The 24,033-nt window shown below is 39.0% G+C and overlaps 1 protein-coding gene across 6 annotated transcripts in view; it reads right to left on the bottom strand.

Moving 5' to 3' along the window:
* Positions 1 to 6,055: 6,055 nt before the first annotated feature.
* Positions 6,056 to 24,033, bottom strand: part of nkx2.2a (NK2 homeobox 2a) — a 121,608-nt gene continuing 103,630 nt past the window's right edge. For 2 of the 6 annotated variants that reach the window (XM_060934298.1, XM_060934302.1), the window contains 6 exons: positions 16,986 to 17,268; positions 16,718 to 16,797; positions 14,843 to 15,004; positions 13,063 to 13,295; positions 8,049 to 8,363; positions 6,056 to 7,471 (listed from right to left, as the gene is read on the bottom strand). In XM_060934298.1, the coding sequence (XP_060790281.1) occupies positions 6,921 to 7,471; positions 8,049 to 8,304 (807 nt within the window). In that variant the 5' untranslated portion in view covers positions 8,305 to 8,363; positions 13,063 to 13,295; positions 14,843 to 15,004; positions 16,718 to 16,797; positions 16,986 to 17,268 and the 3' untranslated portion in view covers positions 6,056 to 6,920. Of the gene's footprint in view, positions 7,472 to 8,048; positions 8,364 to 13,062; positions 13,296 to 14,842; positions 15,005 to 16,717; positions 16,798 to 16,985; positions 17,269 to 17,398; positions 17,487 to 24,033 lie in introns of all 6 variants that reach the window. The other 4 variants (XM_060934300.1, XM_060934303.1, XM_060934299.1 and 1 more) reach the window with 4 other exon arrangements.

Raw genomic sequence — 24,033 nt, 5'->3', positions numbered from 1 at the left:
ACTCAAGCCTTTATTCATTGCTGATCCAAATAAATTTTATACACTTAATCTTCTGGCTAAACTCCATCAGATACCCACATCAAAGTGGATATTAGTAAACCATCCTGGTTAATATACATCAGGATTAAATAAGGATAAAAATGGCTGGACTGATGAACTGTTGAGAATATCCATTACCAGCTCAACACCAGTTTGAACAAAATAAAACAAAACAAAAGTGGCCATGCATGAGCAATAGTCAGTTACAACTGCCATTTTTAAAAGTTGTAGATTCTCATCCAAAGGGACCTTTTTCAGTGAATTGCAGGTTAACCTTAATGTTTCTCTCTTATAAAGAAAAACTATTTTTTGAATAATTAATTTTCACCATGCTTGTGTTATGAATACATAAAAAAGTTTGTTTTTGCAAATGTTTTGAATAACATGAATTCCATCATCTAGCTTTGTTACACAGTGACTTTTTAGATATTCTTTTTCATGTAGGCCTGCTTAAAAAAAATTCATTTTCCAGATATTTTTATTCAAAGCAACATACAGTTCAGCTGAGCTTGATGAGCTAAGAGCCCTCCTCAAAGGCCTAGAGGTTGTTCTCTGGAAGTCCTGGGACTCAACTTTCTATCATAATTTCTAATCAGTGGTATAGAACCTACCCTCTGACCTAGTAACGACACCTAAGATGTGTCAATGAAAACGCTATGCAATTTTATGTTAAACTAACAAAAGAGCAAATGTGTCACACATTACAGGACAACAGAATAGAATATGTTACAATTGCCATGTATATGATGTTAACTTGTGTTTTTGGATTGATATTGATGAAATGAAAGAAGCCACACAAACTATTTGCTCAAAAATTGCATGTAACCCTTGGCTTTAAAGCACTTGATTCAAAAATGTTTTTATTATTACAAGAAAATAATTATTCTTCGATAACTGCTTCTAGTTTCCAGACTTACACTGAAGATCCAAACATTTGACATATGAACCACAAAGTGTCTGATCAAAATGTTTTTCCTAATCCAGACTGAGCCACTGATTTAAGAACACTGACTTCACTGAATGTTAAATACAAACCCATGTAGTCACTAGTCACAAGTCAGTGAGGTCCAGTGTGTGTACTTTGTGTCTATGCATGGACCACAGAACAGACAAGGAGGCTTGAGAGATCACTGGAGCTTGAGGTTGTTGTGACGGTGGAGACAAGAGCTCTCCACCAGTCTGACATCCATGATTCAACCAAGTATACATACCAAATGCCCCACAAACTGCTAAATCTCATTTTAAGCTTTGCAAAGACCATGGCGTTTAAAAAATAAATAAATAAATAAATAAATAAAATGCTTGGATGAAATTTCTAAATTGAAAATCTAAATATCTGCATCATGGATTTTTGGCTGTATCATTATTTTCTCAAGACAAACATGAATAATATGAATAATACCTTCTCCAAAGCATTCAGAACTACAGCTTTTTAAACTTTCTATTTTCCTCTGTCTGATACCTGGTGTAGTTGTTACTTGGCTATTGAACTATATCATTTTGGTTGTTGGTTATTATATTGTTGGTGGAAATTGCTTGTACAGGTCATGAGACCAAATGGAGTAGGCCTAAGTGCAACAAGAACATGATTAAACACATCAAATCCCACTGAAATTATGAAATATGAGCTTTAATTTGGCCTAATTAAAAATGGTTGTAAATAATTAGTGTGACAAGAGCGCCACCTTGCTTAAAACAAAACCACAATGAGCATCAATTTTCCAAAATTCGAGGACACCGTTCAGACGGAAACACAGACATCAGAGTTTGGCACCATAGGTGTTTATTTAGTACCAGGCCTATAACACGAGCTAAAACACACACACACACACACACACACACACACAAATCCTCAAGGAGGCTTTTCTATGGGGTTTCAAAACATCTTTTTTTTTTTTTTTACATCTTATTTAAACGGCTAGTCTTTGAAAGGATATAAACAAAATCCTGATGAATATGAAGTGTAACTGAATTGAATTTTGGTATTTTTTTTGGAAATTTTAATTATGGTATTTATGGTGCATAATTGGACTGTCATTGCCTTCAGAGTAAAGATTTGAAGGTACCTTCAAATGCAGACGCAACCTTCTGCATCCAGGCTGCTAAAGCTACAGAAGGTTTCCACTGGAGGCTCGGCACAGTGGTGTAAGTGGTTAGCACTGTCGCCTCACAGCAAGAAGGTTTTGGGTTCGAGCCCAGTGGCTGGCGAGGGCCTTTCTGTGTGGAGTTTGCATGCTCTCCCTGTGTCTGCATGGGTTTCCTCCAGGTGCTCCGGTTTCCCCCACAGTCCAAAGACATGCGGTTAGGTTAATATGGGACGGCCTTGGGCTGAGGTGCCCTTGAGCGAGGCCTCTAACTCCCAACTGCTCCCTGGGTGCTGTTAGCATGGCTGCCCACTGCTCTGGGTATGTGCGTGTGCTCATTGCTCACATGTGTGTGTTCACTGCTTCAGATGGGTTAAATGCAGAGAGTAATTTCAGAAGTGTGTGATGAATAAAGTTGTGCTTTCTTTCTTTCTTTCTAAATCCAGCGACAAAGATGACAGTTTAAATCCCTTTTTCCTGAAAGGGCACGAACCTGTATGAATGGTCCTTTTTGCCATTCTTGATTTTTCTCTTACAAATAGCAGTTGTGAGAGCATGAGGAAGGTGAAGCCACCTTTAAGTCTAAGAGAAATGTTTGGACAAAGTACAGGCTTGTGGTTTCATGAGCCAATTGCGCCTCTCTGTGGTTCTTCACCGCTTTTTCACTGCTGTTTCGTCCCACATTTAAGATCACTGGTCAGTTAGTACGCAATCACTGTGGGCTGGATTGCTTTTAACTTGTAGAGAGTCGTTCACAGTCAAACTGTAGCTTAATAGTACCGTTTTAAAAACACACCGAAAACGATTTATAGTGCTTTAAGGCAAAGTGCTGGACTGGTTGCGAGACTGTAATGAGGCGCTGGAGTGAGTGCGCTCCTTGTGAAGGACTCTGTCGCCATCTCGTGGTTCTCTGCTCCACATGGCCTTCTTTATTATCCTCAAATTGTTCTATGAAAATATCTGGTTTGTGGCGCTGGGGTCAATGTAATCTGGATCTTCGGAGAGGCAATAAAATAGTAGATTACTTCCTTGAAATAAAAGTCCCTCTTATTACGGCACTGAGAACGCTCGTTATTTGGAGATGTGCGCGATAAAAATGATTTATGTTGCCGTTCAAACGCTCCCGATTACCGAGATCCAATGAACTCATTTCCTGAAAAAATCCATTTTTGAGGCATGAAATGGTATTATCCATGGGTTAGATAGAGCGCAGACATATTGTCATTTGTTTGCCTTTTTGTTACCAAGTTTCTCTAAGACTTTGTAGCTCTGTAACTGAAGCCAATTTCAGTGAACACAGTGTTTCTAAAGCGATGACACAGAGCTGGATTATTTTTCCATCACAGTGGTGTGATGTAGTGGATGTGTGCTGCATGGTGGGTATTTGCGTAATGTTGATTTGACACAAATCGCCCTCTGCTTAGAAATAATATTTAGTAGATTTTTTCCCTACAATACCCTTAAATACAAAACGTTTTAAGATAATTTTTCAATTAAAAATAAATACAAATGTCACGATATTTTAATAGACATTTTAGTGACCTCATTTAAAAACGTTTAAAATAAATAAATAAATAAATATCAGTGCAATCTGAACACATAACTACCACTTACACACACACACACACACACACACACACACACACACACACACACACATATATATATATATATATATATATATATATATATATATATATATATATATATATATAATTATCTGTAGCCGCTTTATATATATATATATATATATATATATATATATATATATATATATATATATATATATATATATATGCGCAAATTTCTTTTGCCATTTTTTTTAAATCACATGCTCACATGTTTTGCGTTCGTTTCTGTGTTATAAAAAATCTTTCTCTGCCATGGGCCTGGTCATGAAGAAGTAAAATTAGGCATAATATTTCAGTGTATAATCTCGTCGACATTCAAAAAAATTCTTTCCATAGTGGTAAAAAAGTTCAGAAAACACCAGTGACATTGCGAGACTAAAGGCAGGGCATAAAACGCATCAAGTCTGGTGTTTTAAATAGTTTTGCAGGAGTATCACCCAAGACTTTGCAGGACAGACAATAATCGTCCTCTTTCACTAGGCAGAAGAGAGGCCAGAGAGGCTAAAGGGAATGAGAGAACTGTTGTTAGCAGTGCTATATCAAGGAAGAAGGACTCCCTGTTATCTGTGAATAGCTTTGCCTCTTTCCCGAATAGATATAGCACGAATTTTTAATTCGTTTTTCTTTGAGAGACAACAATGCTGTGTTTGAAAGCCGGACACAATTTGGGTTTTGTGAAGGATCCCTTTCTCTTCTCGTGGGCCCAGCTGTCCATATGGAAGAGAACGTGTACAACAAGGACCACAATGGCACCAACAGACAGGCTCACAAAAAAAGAAACAAGGATGTATCTCCCTGATTCGGGATGCACTGCCCGAGATAAAGGGATTGAATAGTACCAAGAAACTCCGACACACACACCCACACACCCACCCCTACACCCCTGTTAAAATGCACGCCTCTAACATCCACAACAACCAACCCCATGCTTTGTGCTCTTTTTCTGTCGTGTACAGTATATTGTGTAACGATAGACTGCTCTGTCGCACTGGGTCACTCTGTCGACTATTAGATCAGCACGACTAGATCTAGCAATATTTTACGCATTGATGGATCATTTTGCGTCAGAATGTCAATATGATAAATTATACTTATTGTTAAAAATAAGTTTAAAAATGGCAAGCAATGTTTACCAGTTCATTGCATAAAGCAGACTATAAATTACAGCATTTATTTTGAATTTGTCTTTGCAAAGTGAGCAAACCTATATAAATATATGCAACCCTAATATATTTGTCTGTATTTGTTTAACCTTGAATAATTTGTAAACCATATTTTGTCATTTAGGGGGAAAAATGCACGTCATATAGTATTAATAGAATCATGTGCAGGGAATATTCTTTTAAAAAAAGGAGAGATAACATAAAATATCACTCAATCACTAGTAAAGTTGGTCGCTAAAAATGTCACGACGTGTTTAAGGTTTAACGGAGATAAAAACGCGTGCTATATCAACAAATCTGGCGATTTAGCGCGCAATAAAACTTGGTGCCATCAGAATCCCTTCGTTAGGGGAAAAGGCCCTGGTCCCATGACACGGACTTCTGTAAATAATTAGCACTGTGTGTCAATCCACCAGTTTGTTTAATGATAGTGGGGTCGCTCTAACATCTGCTGTTATTTGCGGGGAAAACAAGCCAAGTAAGATTTTTCTATTCGATACACCAGCTACTTCAGATACTGACCTAGACAATAATCCTCCGTGTGGAGAAAGAATCTTACGCTCTCTCTCTTTCTGTTCTTTTTTTCAGGGCAATAGGTTATTTAATTACGCTCTCTGAAGTGATCGAAAAACTACTTTAAACTGATTTTTTAAAAGTTAATTCTGTGTTGAAAACAGTCACAAAGAATTATCTTATGTATTCATATGGATTTAATATTGGACATAGTGCATATCAAACATGCAGTATTACTTATATAATTAGCCAACAGCACAAACCACACTATAGTACTAAAGTACTATCTAAAGCGATTTCATTGCCTCAGTATAAAGCTTCAAAAGCGAAAGCAGAGTAACAGAAGAAAGTAATTCAAGCATGATTTATTTTTCTTGTAAATGTGCCATTTCAGCGCTCGGGTTGTGGAGTACCGCACAGAACACAAGAGAGCTAGAGGATGAAAGGCTGCTTAAAGCCTGAAGCCCTCTTATATTAAGTAAGTGGATTTTTACCCCATTTCACAAGTGACTTTAGCCTTCTTATTAATGAAGTGTCCATACATATAAATTCAGAAAGTGGAGGCAATTAATGCCCTTTATGAAAGCAGAGCGGAACAAATTTATACATACCCATGCGACTTTGTTCGAAAGTAGCCTTTCTATAAAAGACTCATGAAAACATTCCATAAAAAGCCAAGTATGATCGGGGTTTTTTTTCGTTCATGAAGGAGTCCCTCTATGAAAATCACGATGAAACTAAAATAGTATGCAGTGTATCCAGTCCGTCCTTCCGTCAAAAACAAACGCAATCCAAAGCGACATTTCTGAAACACAGGATTTTATTAAAAGTCTTATATATATATAAAAAAAAAAATTGGGGGGTAGCCTATTTCTCATCAACGCTCTTTGCAACGGCTGTCAACATTTTATAGAGATATTTATCCATAACTGTTGTTCCATTTTTGCACCTTCCTGGGAATATATCTATAATCTTCATAACTAGGTGAGCGTCCAAATATATCTGCATTGCATACACTTACCACAGATATTTACAAAGAAAAAAGAAACCAAATAAAATAAGCTAAAAGTTGCCAATGTTTTATTCATGGCCATAAATATATTCGGTCCATCGTAAAAGCTAGAAATAAAATTTTCTATAATTATAAAGTGGTCTTGTACGTGCTTATAACACGAGGGACAAAAAGGAAAAAAAAACATTTCTACAACACACAATTTTTTTTTTTTTTACAAAATTTCACAAGAGCTTCAACATTCTCGGATCTGGGAGAAAAGGGCTGGACCCGGTTTTCTGAACGAAAACAAATGTAAACACGGCACACACATCAGCCCCGGAAATGAATGAAACGACGAGAATGGGTCGAGCTGCGAAAACCAGTCTTTTCTTTATTTTCGTTGGAAAATAAAAAACTCTAACGAGGTCTTTGAAACGCAGCCCTGAAGGAAAAAAATCAAACAAAGAAGAAGAAGAAAAAAAACGTCACTACGGCTTCACCAAGTCCACTGTTGCGTTTGCACCAAGTGCGCCGTGGGGAAGTGCGGCGTGGCGGCGGCGCTGTAATGCGCATTATACTGCATGTGCTGCAGAGACTGAGCGCTGTAAGCAGAAAACGGGATGCCCGCCTGAAACGTGGCCGCCAGGTCCTGAGTTTTTAGCGCGTGGCACGGTTTGCCGTCCCTGACTAATACGGGCACGGCCACGCGTCGCGGAGAAGGAAGGTGGCTCACTTCCATACCTTTCTCCGCGCGGGCTCGCTTCATCTTATAGCGATGGTTCTGAAACCAGATCTTCACTTGAGTGGGCGTGAGACGGATCAGGCTGGCCAGGTGCTCCCGCTCGGGGGCTGAGAGGTAGCGCTGCTGTCGGAAACGGCGTTCCAGCTCGTACGTCTGCGCTTTGGAGAACAGCACTCGCCGCTTGCGCTTCTTACCGGAGTCGCTGCCGCTGCTCGAAGTTTCCTTGTCGTTGTCGGGTGACTCGTCTGCCGACGGCTCTGGAGATTTAGCGGACGAGTCCTGAGAGGTTGCAGATAGACCGTGCACTGCGGAGAAAAATGAATAGTCAGTATAACTAATTATATACACGCATTTATAAGATATGGTATTCAATCACAAAACGACCAAGCTCAACATTTCAGAAAACAATTGAAAATAAACAGAAAATAAATAAATAAATAAATAAATAAATAAATAAGCTACACTGACAATTTAATTCAAAATCCCCCAGACGAACAGCTAGCAATAGCAAAAGCTAACAGAGATTTCACTTTCCTGTGCAAAATCAAAACTGGTCACTGACTATATGGTCCGATTAATTACACAGAAATATATAGTATTTTATAGACAACAGTTGTTCATAAAATGCAAAGTAATCTACACTACTGACAGGACAGAAATAAAGGCTACATAGGGAATTCGCAGCACAGGAGAGTGACGCCTTAAGACAAGTGCATCAGTAAAGATGGGCAGACAAAATAACACACAGGCTCCAAGAATGTTAGGAAAATCTGATATTATATGCTACACAATTTAAAACGCTCATTAAATACAACTGGGGATGGGAATGAACTATTAAAGCTGGTGCAGGAAATGAACTTGGAATTCTTGAGCAGTACTTACATGAGTATTGAATGGTGTCGGTAGTTGCAAGCCACCTGGTGTATGGATTGTCAGTGTTATCGTAAAAAGGGTTCTTTAAAGGCAGGTTTTGGACGTTCTCTATCGGGCTTTGCACCAGCACTCCAGGTGTTTTAGTCGACTCCGAGCCCTCCGTATCCTCCTCAGTGCCAGTGATAGATCCTTCCTCGTCGTTTGTGTCAGGGAGGTCCAAAATGTCCTTCACCGAAAAACCCGTCTTTGTGTTGGTCAACGACATGTTCTGGGACGGCGGATGCAGTTAATGCCGGAAAGTTGCTGCACCACTTTGGCAATCCGCTGTTTAAAGGGAAAGAATCACAAATGCACAAGCGAGGTTTGGTGAACGCTGAGAATCAATGCCGAGAATCAGCACGAAGCACAGTGAAGACGACTCATGGGGCTCGGTCGATAAGCATTGCCTGAAAAAAAGTAGCGGAGGAATCAGTTCTGTAAGTCCAGGAAGAGCGGCTTCATGGATATCGCGCTCCGGCTGGGTGTTAGGGGGAAATAAGCCATTACCGGACTGATCAGTCCATATAAGGTTGGTCTCAACACATGAACCTGCAGTGAAAAAGCATTAAAAACGCAAAAGGTTGGCCACGTGTGGGCGGGTCTTGGGAGTCAAGTGGATGAAGACAGTGTTTGCCGATGTGAAATTGTGGGTTTTGGGGAGATCCGAGCCTATACCATTGGTGCTTCACAACATGATGAGTGGTATAACGTGTCAATTAATTACAAAGATGGGGAGGGCCTTTTTACACCCTATTTACATACAAAGGACCTCCAAGTAGCTTTATACACGGCGCAGAGCAACTTGAAAGCGCGCTTTTGCAAAGCGTCCGAGAAAAAAAAGTTTTGCAAAAAATTCATATATATATATATATATATATATATATATATATATATATATATATATATATATATATATATATATATATATATATGAGAACCATTGGACAATAAAGGTTTATTTTTACCCACTTTTCTGCATATATTTTGGCGTTTATTTCACTACTCAAACTATTTGAGATCGTCTCAGCTGGCAAAAAGGATAATTTATGTAAAACATCTAGGTCAATATTTTAGTTAAGGATTAAGATGAAGAGCTTTCACTAGACATGATTAAGTCATCAAACACCCCTGCAATAGAAACACTTGGGAAATTATTATTATTATTATTATTATTATTATTATTATCATTATTATTATTATTGACAGTGAGTGATTACCGTGTCAGAGATGATAACGCAACGCATTATTGAGTTATTATCTCAATAAAATGACTCCGAATTCTTATCAAATACTCTTTGCAATCTAAGGTCTCTTCACAGCAATCAAAAGGCATATCTAAAGGTTGAAATATTAAGGGTTTTATTTTCTTCCTCCCTTCTCATTGCATTTTGCTCAACGCAAATACAGAGCAGGCAAATTATTCCTCTTTCTTCCCCTCGCCTTTATTAGGCTTCACTTTTACTGGTTCTTTTCGTTGCCCTAGCTTACAGAAAAGCAAAGCATTATTGTTGATCAGTGTCTTTTCCTCTCGGTCTTTACCCCTCCCGTCTCTCTTTTCTTTTTGCTTGTGTGCCTCCTATCTCGTATGTGATGTGAGTGACAATGTTGCACGTTTTGAGCCAGTTCTCTGCTCATCCTGGGTGGTCGAACCCGGGCAAACACAAATACAAACCGATTGCTAAGCTGCAGACAATGGAGGAAATGTAGACAAATGTCCGGCTCCTGTTGGAAGCCTTTGTCCGGTCGCAGTTTTTGCATTTATTTAAGGCCCAAAATAATAGATGATTGACGCCCCTGTACAATACATTCTAACTGTTTGGAATAAATCTGAGGTTGTTTCTAGTTGTCATGGCATTCAACTGCATTCACTGAACTCTCTCTTCATTCATTTCTGAGCCCCTTCGCGATATTAAAGAAAGTCCTTAATTTTTCCTCTCTCTCTCTCTCTCTCTCTCTCTCTCTCGTATATAAAAGCACGGTTGATAAAAATGAAATAGAAACTTAATAATAATAATAATAATAATAATAATAATAATAATAATAATAATATCTTTACTTAGCTGCTATAGACCCATAGATAAATAGCTAATGTAAAATATCTATTTGAAATCTCTCAGTACTTGTTTATGAAATAAAAAAGGACTCCAATATGCCTACTTTTTTCTAGCCTATTCTGTTTGTCCTGTAATCAGTTACCTGAAATGTAAATGCTTCACTAGAGTTTTGCTTGGAATTAATCATGCAGCGACATATGCAGGACAATGGCAGCATTGAACTGACCGGGCCTGGAGCAAAGTCGAACACTAAGCGCTTTCGCAAGGTCACTCTCAGCATTGTCGCCGGAATAAAGCTACACAGGCATACACACGTACCGTGCTTAGTATGAAAAGAAGCGCATGTTTAGAACATAACCTAGCTCACAATAAAATTAACAGAATCACATCTACACACCTGCTGTTTTTAGTTCAGTAAATTATCCTTTTATGATGTCAGGAGATTTGCCCGGTATGAATTGTATTCAGAAGAGAAGATGCATTTATGAGTCTAACAGCAGATGATTTCTGGAGCCTAAAATCAGTCTTGCGTCACGGACACTGCGCGCTCTAACGGATGACGGAAGCAGCGCTCGTGCGCGGGGTGCGGCCACTCACTTATTTGAACAACTCAAGCGAGGAGGAGTTCGGCAAGTAGAAGTAAATGTGCACAGGCTAAGTGGCCATACTTCACTTCAAGAGCCATGCCTCATGTTTACCTGTTTACATTTACAGGTATAGCTCTGGGAACACACTCCCACAAAGCGTCCCGCAATTTAGCTCACTTGTTCGACTCGTCTTAATCCTGATGAGTGTTTTCAACAATGTTTACATCGCGACCGCTCTCTATATACTGCTCAGCTGTCCTCCATCCAAACATAAGATACCAGACAAGAAAATAAGCACATACACACACATATATATATATATATATATATATATATATATATATATATATATATATATATATATATGTGTGTGTGTACATATTCATTCATACACAGACAGACGGTGCCTTTTACACTACTTTTATACAATCTACTTTACTGTTGTTATTATTATATGAATGATTAGCTTTTTCTTGTGTGTGTGTGTGTGTGTGTGTGTGTGTGTGTGTGTGTGTGTGTGTGTGTGTGTGGAGAGTGAGAGAGATCAGTCCGAACGGCATCACCTTCTTGCAGCCAAAATCTTCTTAATCGTTTGGCGCCAAATTGGAAACTATTTCAAGTCCATTTTGAAGGCCTAAAAATGGGAGCGAGTTCAATATGAGCGAATATGATGTGCTTAATAATAAACACAATAAGTACATTTATATTAATAAATCAGGAAGTCTAAATCAGCTGGATTTTTCTAAATGCAATCCACGCAATAAATAAATAAATAGACCTAGTCCGGTTCATTTTGCAGGGAACACCTATAGGCCTATTAGGGGAAATGAATCAGCCTCAGCGTGGATAAAGTGCGGCACAATGAGAACAAACAGCATAAAGGGGAGGAAAAGGGGAGGTTGCACACTAATTAATTTCTTGCAACAACAAAAATGTCACAAGAATTAGTAGATAATTCACATCAACTCTGCCCAAATTTTAAGAGCACTACTGTGAGGCAGGGAAAGACCTTCATATATTTGATTAAAAAGTAAATCTCATGTTTGCTGCATGCAGTCAGTCAGGACGCCGGAGGGAAGTGTGAAGCCTATAATGAGGTTGATCATTTTTCTTGCTTTAATCGCTGAATTTCAGCGTGTTCTCATGCCTCAGGCGAGTATTTAGGCTTTGATAATATAACCTCGTTTCCCCCTAGGTGCTCATGACAAATGTGTAAACTGACAAGGCGACTGCATGTGCCTTCCCTCTGATTAAAAGGCCATGAAGTGACGAATGCTGCTCTGAAGCCCGGCGGAGTGTGGATTTAAGCAATCGCCCCAAGAAACCGGCCCGGAGCGTAAAGCAGTTTGCTGTTTGATTCAGGAAATCCAGGCACCTTTTGGCTACAGACGTTGTGCTTTTATTCGTCTGTAACCGTCTCCTGATTAAACGTGTCACAAAGAGATTAGTTCAGTGCCCGTGGCTCGGGGAGATGCCTGTTATTTGTTCAGCTACTAGTTTATTTGTAACGGTGAATTTTCTGGCGATAAATTTGCCTCTTCGGCACCTTTATCGCCGCACCCGAAACAAATTGGTTTAAGGATTATCATTTTCATCACTCATGTTTTCAATATCCTAATGCCTGAAGGGAATGCCTTCGAGTCTGTTTGAAATTAATTACAGAGTTTCTTTTAACAAGCGCTGCTTGGTTCATGTACGTGGGGATTTCTAACATACTTGGATTCATCGTGAGTTTCTTAGCTAGAATCCAGCCAAGCAGAAAACGCACACACCCTTTTACTCACACCAGTATACACGGGAAGCATCTGGCAGTTCTTTCTCATAGAGAGAGAGAGATGGACAGTGTTTTCACATGGCCCAGTTCCCTCATCTCTGATACTCCAGCGAACTCTACTGACAGAACTGAGCATTGTCCTCAGTACAGTGGCCCTTCTTTTACTACTACTACTACTACTACTACTAATGCATAGTTTATTGTGGACCTGCATGATCAATTTACTTTTTAACTAACACACACTGCTGGGGAAACTGGCTGTTTTTAAGGGTTCACTAGATAATTCCTAAAAAGCGGTCTACTTGAACTCTGTCTGAGAAACAGTTTGGTATAGGGTCCATATAGAATCTTTAAAGTTTCCCAGTGAAGAACAGGAATCGAATAATCCAAATATTCTAAGAGTGAAGTAGTATATTTCTACATTTCTTTATTGGACAGTGTATCCTCTTAATACGGGTTTAATAGGCATACATTTTTAATATGCGACATAACCTTTCCATCATCGCAGTCACAAAGTGAGAGGATCAGGAGAGAGAGAGAGAGAGAGAGAGAGAGGTAAAAGTGCTCACCTGGCAGCTTATGGAAGGAGGGTGAGTGGTGCAGCCAGAGTTAAGACACTATGCCGTTAATGAAATATCTCCAAATGGAAGTCAGGAGTGCACACGCCTCGATAAGCCTGATGTGCTTTTTATACCCGGCCAGCAAGTGCTGCTTTCCTCTTATTGTCCAAGTGCGTTTGCATAGCTGGCCAAGTGGCACTGCTGTAGCTGCCTCGCTAACACTGCACCATGTTTGTTTTCCCCTGCAATGACGTGAGGCAAAATATTGGCCATATGTTCATCGACAATAAATTGGTCATGAGAGCAAACACAGCCGCCTCCTCTCCGGGCTTTTAGCTGCATGCAAGGCACAAAAACGCCAAATCTGTCGTTTCTACACAAGTTTCTGGATTTCTTCGTTTCAGAACGAATTCTGTGGCAGATCCTAGAAACGACTTCACACTATATGGATTAATCCAGTTATAGCTGATTACCTTGCAGTGCATTTACATTTGCTCATTTGGTCGATATGTTGTTTAATAAATCGTTTGGTTATCAAGGGCTTATACAGTCAAAAAAGGCAGATGTGGCCTGTTATTTTGGGAGAAAACAGTTTAAGATATCATGAGGCAAGTAGGTCAGAGTTGTTGACCTCTCAACTAGAAGAGTTCTAAACGGTGCATTAAGCTTTAACAAAAATGTGCGTTTAAACTACCAGATAACAGAAACGATTTGATGTAGTATTTATACAACATCAGTATAACATTAATACAGTATCCTAATATAACCTACAGCATTAGGCTAGACATGCAAAATGTTTCAACCTTACAGCAGCCTCGGGGATGTCTTTTATTTTTGTGTAACAGACGTGTTGTACTCATAATAAGATAAACCAAGTACCATTTTAGCGTGTGAATATTAGGCCTATGGCAGTTTTGATGCCAAAATACCATTTGCTCACACCCATCCCGGCCTCCTGCCATCCTATTAGGGCATTTCAGGCAAATAAGTGAAAATGAAAATATTGGAGTTCTTGAGTGTTTTTTATTTTTATTTTTTCAAATTAACATTTTAATTAATGATATGTCCATGTTTTTACGTGTCGAAAAGATTTTACTGCTAAACAAATATGATGATACATTCATTTATATATAAATATGTTACCTTTAAAGAAAGTAGCATAATCTAAACTGGATGCCTCATAACACAGATAAAACGGGAACGTCTTAAAATATTTGTGCTCACATTTAACGAGAGCGATAATTATTCATTAGGCTATTATTGTAAAAAATTAATTTTAATTCTGTCTGTCGAAAAAGTCTTCACAATAACCACCATTTAACACTATTTATTTATCTATTTATTTATTTATAGGCTTTGTAGGGAGGGAGGGTGTGTGTGTGTGTGTGTGAGAGAGAGAGAGAGAGAGAGAGAGAGAGAGAAGAGCCATGGAGAGCTAACCCTCTCTTCTTCGCTAACTGAGGAGGGCAGCTTGAATGGGCAATTTTACTGTGTGCAGTCTGGAGTCCTCCTATTATAATGATAGTGTTGCCAAGTAATGCAGAAGCAAGAAGCAGTCAATGAAGAATATATTACTGATAGGTTTTGCAGGTCTCCACTTTACTGATGAAAGACTTAGATTAGTTCAGCACTATCTCACTTCTTAGAGAATACTGCTAAGACACGCCGAACACAAATAAATAAAACGGCCTCATTACAGCATTCAAATTTCACATTAACCTAGAGTAGCGGGTAAGACCTGCAATGTATTCATGCAGGTCCTAGTCAGTAAAAAATCCTTTCCACTCACCCTAGTATGTGAATCCTCTTGTGCCGTGGGAGTTCCATTAAATCTACTCAGAGGGCCAACTAAAAGACCTTCAGAAAGACGATGGGGAAGACAGACCCTTGTGGTCAAGCTATTAGGACTCATCCCTGCCCAAAGCCTGATGACTGAGACACTTCAGATGAGCTGGACAAGCACACAGAGCACATAAAGACACCAATGGCATACCATTCTTCAATCTATCAGTTCAAGTTTTGATACATCAGCCACTCAAAGGAAGACACTCGTGAAGAAGGAATGCTCCTCCACAACATAACCGAGAGCTTTGTGCATTCTCATCCAAGGATGCACTCTGAGGGAAAAATGTTCAATTAACACCCAGGTGCCCTTAAGCATTTTAGTGTGAGAAAGATTCCTGATCTTGGGACTTGTTCACATTTTACTTTTTGGTTAGTATGATGACCATGTTATTGACTTAAAAGGCACCATTTTATATTGCTGAGTGAAACACATTTAAGGACAGCTATGATTAAATGGTGCTTCAAGATGCCAGGTCACATGCATAAGGAATTTGCAGCACATTGGGCAAGGATTTTAAAAGAAAGGCTCGATTCTCTGAACCAGAAAAAAGCGGTGAATTTAAAATCCAGCTTGATGCTGGAAGAGCAGTAATGCTGGCGAGGCCAAATCCAGAGAAGGCTCAATACCGTTCTGATGCCAGTGGGCCAATCAGGTAATGGCTACTAAAGTAAAAGACTTGTCAATGTCTAAATATTTTCTTGTTATAAGCAAAAGCAAAAGAAAACAACTTTGCCAAGAAGTTACCACTCAGTGTAGACTACTAAGAAGGTTATATTTCACAGTTATGGAAACTGTGCTGTAAAGTTATGGTGAATTAAATGGTGGTCTCTAGACCCAAAGGCAAAAATGAAAATGTGTTTTGAAAGTATGGGCTTTTTACTGCTATCAACTGTGTAATCAGTACAAACAAACGTAAATTGTATTTCCAAAGCCTGGTGATGAGGAAAACCTTGCTGCATTCACTTGTCACCATAAGCCTGTTCATAAAAACCCTTTCTAAGAATTAGAACAGATAATTCATAAAATCTCTCACATTTTAATCCTGCAAACAAGCCCAGTTCACTGGGGTTGCTGAGAAAGTACAGTTTAGAAATAACAGAATTATTTCTAATATTCACAGTGAACAAAATAGAAACAGATGCATATAAATGTCAAAACAGCCATAGGTCATATCATCAATAACAAATTTATCAGCCAAATGGCACTACAAAGATATATTCATGACCAAAAGCCAGTGCTCTTGACTAGAGCAACAGTCCAAAACACTGCAATGAAGAAGCATTTATTTTTAAGCAAGATCTGATTTTTTTTTCAGTGTGGTATTCAAGAAGGGTAGATTATAAACTGAATTTATACAAGGACAATGGCACCAAAACCTCATATAAATAAACAATGGTTCATTTACAGACAACTGAGACAAGCACTTGAAATTTTCCATGATTACAGATTTGTGCAGATTATTTGCAAAACAGGGAAAATTGATATGAATGTGTGGAAGGCTTAGCCACTGATTAGGTGTCCTGCAATCACTCTTAAGAAGCTCAATTCTGATGCACAGTTGTGTAGAAATCAAAACTAAACAGCACTTAGCTCATGCGCATCACCAAACTACAGACAGAGCAAGCGAAGTCAAGAAGGTCCAAATCAACCAAATATCCAATTAAACAACAAACTGACATGTTTACACATACAATTTTATATGACTGTTATTGTGCTGCAACCTCAAAGATGAACACTGATTATAGCAGGTTCTCCTCCTATGGCTTCCTTGAGATGTTTTTTGTTTCTTTTCTGGTGGCAGGGATAGGCTGTACATACCATTTCTGAATATTGCATCCTCTCTTGACAGAATGCTGGACTCTCCCAGCCCATCATGGGAAACCAATCATGCGACAGACCTAAAGGATAATGGAGCAAAAGAGACAATTTTTGCAAACATATACCGTAAGTACAGCAATACTTGCTTGTATGTATTCAAATAGTTAAAGAGTACTTCTACTGTATGGTTCCTTCCACCATACCGGTCTTTTTCTGCAGTTTAGGTAGTGGTAAATGTTGCAAATAAAGTTTTGACTGCCAGTCATACCTCCTGGAGTCGCTGACATGTCTCTTTTTTGCCACATCGCATAGTAAACCAGGCCAGACCTGGCGTTGGTGGTACTCAACATCTTCACTGCTCTCCTTAAACAGTGAACAGTTTGGCTTCCACGAACCTGCCGATCTGTCTGCACAACTGTCCTTCACACACCATGTGCAAACCTCCAGGCTGTGAGCAGCTACCCTGGCAATATGATATCACTGTGCCCATGGTCCAAATATGTAGGCTGTCCAAAGATAGTCATGGAACTTATGCTTCTATATTATACAGCCTATAAAAATAAAAGCAAACAAATTTCATTTCAGATTAAAATTATTTTTGCTACATCACTCTAGTAGTGGCACAATAAGAAGACTTTAAGTAGCCATCCTTCACACCATCAAAGCATAACAAGGGCTTACTTCACATTTCAAAAGGAGCTTTCATTCCATTTCACTCACTTTCACGTCTGATGTACTTGAATATATCAGTCTTGTTTCAAAGTCCTTTCTAACAAAGAATCAAATGCATGGAGAGTATTTAGACTTAAAAGATGCAACAAGATAATCCAAGCTTCCTTTTAATTTTCATTTTTAGAGCTCAGAAAGATGAGCAAAGAATTAAACCAGTTTAAAGAGATCATAGAAGCCTTCACTGATTGAGATGCTGATAATTTTCTCCAATAATCCTTCCCTGGTAATGAACATTAGCTCTGCATAATTTTGTTGAATAAGGACTGACTAGACAACTGATTTATATTAGAATAATTTTCCATTAGAGGTCCTCTACTTATCAAAATATTTAAAAAAAAATTCATTGTGAATTACATGCACACAAGAGGAGATAAATCCTTCCCTCCCCCATGTCTTAAGTACCTGATATCATGACTTTAAAAACATCATGATTCATGAGGATGTGTCTATAATATTCTTCCTGTGGATTATGTGTGCGTATATGTCTCCGTCGGGTCTGCTTGTTAGGCAGCCAGAGCGTACTGGCTTTTGAATTGAGGTTGAGCTAGTGTTCTACTCCAGGTAGGCCGGCCATACAAAGAGATGAGACCTCAGTATTAAAATGGCTGTAACACTCACCTTGAACCAGACATCACCCCAGCAAGACAAACATTACCCATCTGCTTTTTCTGAAGCCTTTTAATTAACACATCGAAAATAAAAGCAGAGAAGAACAGCAAGAAATTCAATGCGTCTTCTACAGATGGGCAGACAAATTTTAGGATAATTGTGCAGTAGATATACTCTTTATATTGGACCTATGATGGCAATTAGCACGTTTTGTGGAGAGGGGAAAACTTTCATCTAAAGCGGTCAAGATGACAATTTGTGATGATTGATTGAAGTCCATCTGTGAAGGGAATCAAATTTGCTGTCCATTCTTCAGTAGTGAAAGGGTGCTTTTATAAGGTGATATCAATTGAAGAATAAAATGTAAAGGACCTATGAAGAACTCATCTTCAAGTAACCTTAATTGACCATCTCTTTTTAACAATGCGCGCACACACACACACACACACACACACACACACACACACACACACACACACACACACACACACACACACACACACTCCACAATGAAGGCAAAACCCCTATCCAAATATGCCATTTGGCATGTAGCAAAGCACAGATTAGATTTAATTAATAAAATAAAAATGAATGAAAATAAAAGCTTCTCAGCATTTATATACCAATCAGCTTAATGCCACTATACAACATCGCAATGTAATATTCACAAAATAAACATATTATACACACTATAATAATGAGATGCATCATGTAATTATAGCACACAAATAGAAATGTGATTCCTTATATTTTTAAAAGATTATACTTATGTGCAAAATCAAGTGGTCTGGTAATACTAGAGAAAGACAAAGTGAGCAAGTGAGAACAGGTCAGAGAACATGTGAGCCACACTCTGATCTGGAGAGCCAGAGATGGGCTTTTACTGAGTCAAATTTGATCGAAACAGACTCAATTAAATTGAAAGCTGGCCTATATTGTCTGACTCCAATTGACACAGATATGTCAAAAACAAATGCTTGCCCTTCGAACAAATAAACAAGAATTAGTTGCATTAAAAGCCAACACATTTTAGGACACAAGGTCTACATTTCTTTTGCATTTTGAGCTGTTTTAGGTGACTGTAGCCTGATCATATAACATGATATCAGATGATATATTTAAGGGTTTTTCCACACAGATGTACATGTGTAAAAAGTAAACATTCTTGTGTATCTCTGCCCTGTATAACCACATTTTCTCAATGTTCTCCTCTGGAGTAAAGTGACTCCAGAGTCACCATAAAGACTTTTGCTTGGCCTCCTGCCTGGATCTTGCCTTTGCTGCCATCTAGTGGTGGAAGCCTCACTGAGTGCAGCTCACACTTCTCAGCCCAAGTACAGTAAAAGTACTGTATGCAGCACCACGCCTCACAGCTAATTATTGCCTTTATTTCTCCCAGACCACAAATAGACACATTTTCAACGGGTGCCATGTAATGGGCCATTATTAGAATAAATTGGGGTAATGGCATGGGTTTGTGACCCCCTTGGTGCGATGGGCCTCTCCATATGGTCACACCTGCCGAGAAAAGGTAATGTTCATCACTGACACCTTCCAGGGCATAGATAGAAAAGCAAACCAAAATGGCTGTGAAGGTCAGGGCTGGTGGGCTACTTTGGGTCAGTCACATCCCAAATTCAGCAATTTGCGAAAGCCACACTCTTGTGGTTGCCAGGCTACCATCTAATAAAGGTGGCGAAGCATGGCATCAGGGAAAACAGAAGTAAGATGTTGACTTTGAGATAAGTACCTCTTGAAATGAAACAGCACCATCACATCACATTCTAAACAACATTTTCAGAGGTGAACCTTAAATTGCCTGCAAGCAGGAGGGGAGAAAAAAGTCTTTGTGTTGTGCATCTCTCCTAGTCACCCACATTTGCATAGCATTTGGGTTAGTTAAGGGCAATTAATTACTAATGTTTTAATTACAGCACATGAATGGGATAATATAATTCTTGCTGGTTTTAGGTTTATTTCTAGTGCATGGAGTGTATGCATATGCTTAATGTGCAGGTACTTGTAGGTCTTCTTATTAAAGTAAACAAAAGATAATTATATGTTCCCTTACAAAACAGTGGTTTGGCAAGTACTTAGAAAGTCATTGTTGAAATGGTAACAAGAGGATATGGTCTTTCACACATAATGTAACAGTGACTTTAAACACTACAGTATACACTCTAACTGGTTCCGCCTCCCCACAGTTTTCACTTGTTTGTACAGTGTCAATAGTCAAGAAAACTGTTTTGCTGCATTTATATATAACTGGAAATCGCACTTAACATGAAGGTACTTGCACAACTGTTTTGTTTGAGAAACAGCTCACACTATAGATATGGAGAGCATCCGATAGTGAGTATATTCAGTTGCTGAAAAGGAAAAAAAAAAACCTTACACCATCACTTTTAGTACTGCTTCGAGTTTTTTTTATGCGTTTCTCATTTTCATATACTACTGCAGTGATCTTCCAAAATAACAATCAATATTAGCTGGTTCAAATGGATATTCTGTATATATTTTACGACTGATCAGCTTCATAATAATGAGTGCATCACTCAAGACTAAATGTACTGATAAGTAATGAAAATCCTGTGGATTATTTGGAAAACATTGATCACATAAAGAAGATCTGCTACTAGGTAAAACATCCATAATGGAATTCATGAGTTGACATGGCAGTTTACTTTCATAAAACTAATTTTCAATTTGATATTGAACAACAAAAAATGATGTGCAGGTTTTGTGCAGTTTGCTGGGCTGGAATCACTTCCAATAGCTGTTAGCTAACTTTTGCGAATGCTAGTAATGTGTCCAGTTGTTTTCCAGACCAGTACCCTTAAACAACAACAGCTTATAGGCTAGACAATAATTGTTTCATACACTTTCCATGTTCTCTGAAAAAACTGTTAGCATGGCTAGGCATTTATTATTAGGACATGCTAAAAGCAGCTACCTCTGCTGATAACATTAGCTAATTAGCTGTGGTGTTACTTCAGCATCAGCAGTTAACATTGTAGTGCTGCATTAAATCCTTCAGTTTTGCAGCATGCTGCACTCAAGTTATATAGCATGGAGGTAGAGGAGTGGGCACTGAAAAATATTTTATCTCATCTCATCCCATTATCTCTAGCCGCTTTATCCTGTTCTACAGGGTCACAGGCAAGCTGGAGCCTATCCCAGCTGACTATGGGCGAGAGGCAGGTTCACCCTGGAAAAGTCACCAGGTCATCGCAGGGCTGACACACACAACCATTCACACCTACGACCAATTTAGAGCCACCAATTAGCCTAACCTGCATGTCTTTGGACTGTGGGGGAAACCGGAGCATGACTATGGGCAAGAGGCGAGGTACACCCTGGACAAGTCACCAGGTCATCGCAGGGCTGACGTGTAGAGACAAACAACCATTCACACTCACACCTACAGTCAATTTAGAGCCACAAATTAGCCTAAGCTGCATGTCTTTGGACTGTGGGGGAAACTGAAGCACCCGGAGGAAACCCACGCAGACACGGGGAAAACATGCAGACTCCACACAGAAAGGCCCTCATCAACTGCTGGGCTCGAACCCAGGACCTTCTTGCTGTGAGGCAACAGTGCTTACCACTACACCACCATGCCGCCCTAACAAACTAATGAAACACAAAAGTACAAGATTAAACTGGTAAACCCTTTCATGATTAGATGTTAATGAGTTGGTTACAATCGGTCATAGACGCTCTACATATTCACATGCCTGTTTTCTATGCACAGAGAGAGCAATCCCCTAGAATATAGCAATGTTGATTATAAAACTCTAACCTCATCTGATCTACTGAACTTGTGTTAAACTAAATAGTTGTTGACTATTTTTCTTCATTAGTTCCCATTCAACAACACAATACAATACATTGCTTTAATGTAATCACACAACACATTTTCAAGATGGAGAATGTGACCAGCAGATAAAGGTAACTGAAATCAGTATTAATTTCATGTTACCAATGACATGTAGTAAACAAACTGAAAGCCCTTTCAGATGCCTAACTGTTTAATTTTCATTCTTTTGAATGATAAATGAGGAACTGCTTGCAATTCACCTTTTTATGTAATAAAATTATAAATGTTTTAATAATTTCTTACTGTAACATGCTTAGACTACAGCATGTAGGACGTCTGTATGATTCATGATCGGCCTCTGCGCTACAGTTAGTTTGTTAGATTAACCTGAAGGACAGACAGACTGCTCATAGTGTGGGGAGTGGTAGTAAACCAAATCGTGTTTGGACGAATGCAAGTGATGAGGCATATCACATGGTCTTTTTCTGATTTTAGACTGTCCAGTTTGGGTGAGCCTGTGCCTATTCTAGCCCCAGATTCTGCCTCAAGGTTCGACCTGTTGAGCTTTCAGAGAAACTTTTCTGCTTAGCACAGTTGTAAAGAGTGGTAGTTTGGGTGACAGTAGCCTTCTTGTCAGCTCAGAATAGTCTAGCCATTCTTCTCTGATGTCTCTCATTAATGTAGCTTTTCTGCTGTTCAGTGTATGTTTTTTATACTGTTGTATGTGAAAAATCACAGGAGATCAGCAGTTTCAGAACTATTCAAACCAGCCAGTCTGACCCAAACAACCATATCACGGTCACTGAGTCATGGTCACTGTGATCAGTGGCATTTGTTATTCATTGTGTTGAGGCCACATGATTGCATGTATGATATATCAACAGGTGTTCCTAATAAAGTGATCATGGCCAGTGAGTATATAAATACAGTGGTGCTTGAAAGTTTGTGAACCCTTTAGAATTTTCTATATTTCTGCATAAATATGACCTAAAACATCACCAGATTTTCACACAAGTCCTAAAAGTAGATAAAGAGAACCCAGTTAAACAAATGAGACAAAAATATTATACTTGGTCATTTATTTATTGAGGAAAATGATCCAATATTACATATCTGTGAGTGGCAATGTGAACCTTTGCTTTCAGTATCTGGTATGACCCCTTTGTGCAGCAATAACTGCAATGAAACATTTCCGGTAACTGTTGATCAGTCCTGCACACCGGCTTGGAGGAATTTTAGTCCATTCCTCTGTACAGAACAGCTTCAACTCTGGGATGTTGGTGGGTTTCCTCACATGAACTGTTCACTTCAGGTCTTTCCATAACATTTCAATTGGATTAAGGTCAGGACTTTGACTTGGCCATTCCAAAAAATTAACTTTATTCTTCTTTAACCATTCTTTGGTAGAACGACTTGTGTGCTTAGGGTCATTGTCTTGTTGCATGACCCACCTTCGCTTGAGATTTAGTTCATGGACAGATGTCCTGATATTTTCCTTTAGAATTCACTGGTATAATTCAGAATTCATTGTTCCATCAATGATGGCAAGCCGTCTTGGCCCAGATGCAGCAAAACAGGCCCAAACTATGATACTACCACCACCATGTTTCACAGATGGGATAAGGTTCTTATGCTGGAATGCAGTGTCTTCCTTTCTCCAAACATAACGGTTCTCATTTCAACCAAAAAGTTCTATTTTGGTCTCATCCATCCACAAAACATTTTTCCAATAGCCTTCTGGCTTGTCCATGTGATCTTTAGCAAACTGCAGACAAGCAGCAATGTTCTTTTTGGAGAGCAGTGGCTTTCTCCTTGCAACCCTGCCATGCACACCATTGTTGTTCAGTGTTCTCCTGATGATGGACTCATGAACATTAACATTAGCCAATGTGAGAGAGGCCTTCAGTTGCTTAGAAGTTACCCTGGGGTCCTTTGTGACCTCGCCAACTATTACACGCCTTGCTCTTGGAGTGATCTTTGTTGGTCGACCACTCCTGGGGAGGGTAACAATGGTCTTGATTTTCCTCCATTTGTACACAATCTGTCTGACTGTGGATTGGTGGAGTCCAAACTCTTTAGAGATGGTTTTGTAACCTTTTCCAGCCCGATGAGCATCAACAACACTTTCTGAGGTCCTCAGAAATCTCCTTTGTTT

This window comes from Neoarius graeffei, chromosome 11 (assembly GCF_027579695.1).
Source record: "Neoarius graeffei isolate fNeoGra1 chromosome 11, fNeoGra1.pri, whole genome shotgun sequence".
NCBI lineage: Eukaryota > Metazoa > Chordata > Actinopteri > Siluriformes > Ariidae > Neoarius > Neoarius graeffei.
Note: the sequence above shows the minus strand (reverse complement) of the source record. Positions and strands in the feature narration are given on the sequence as shown.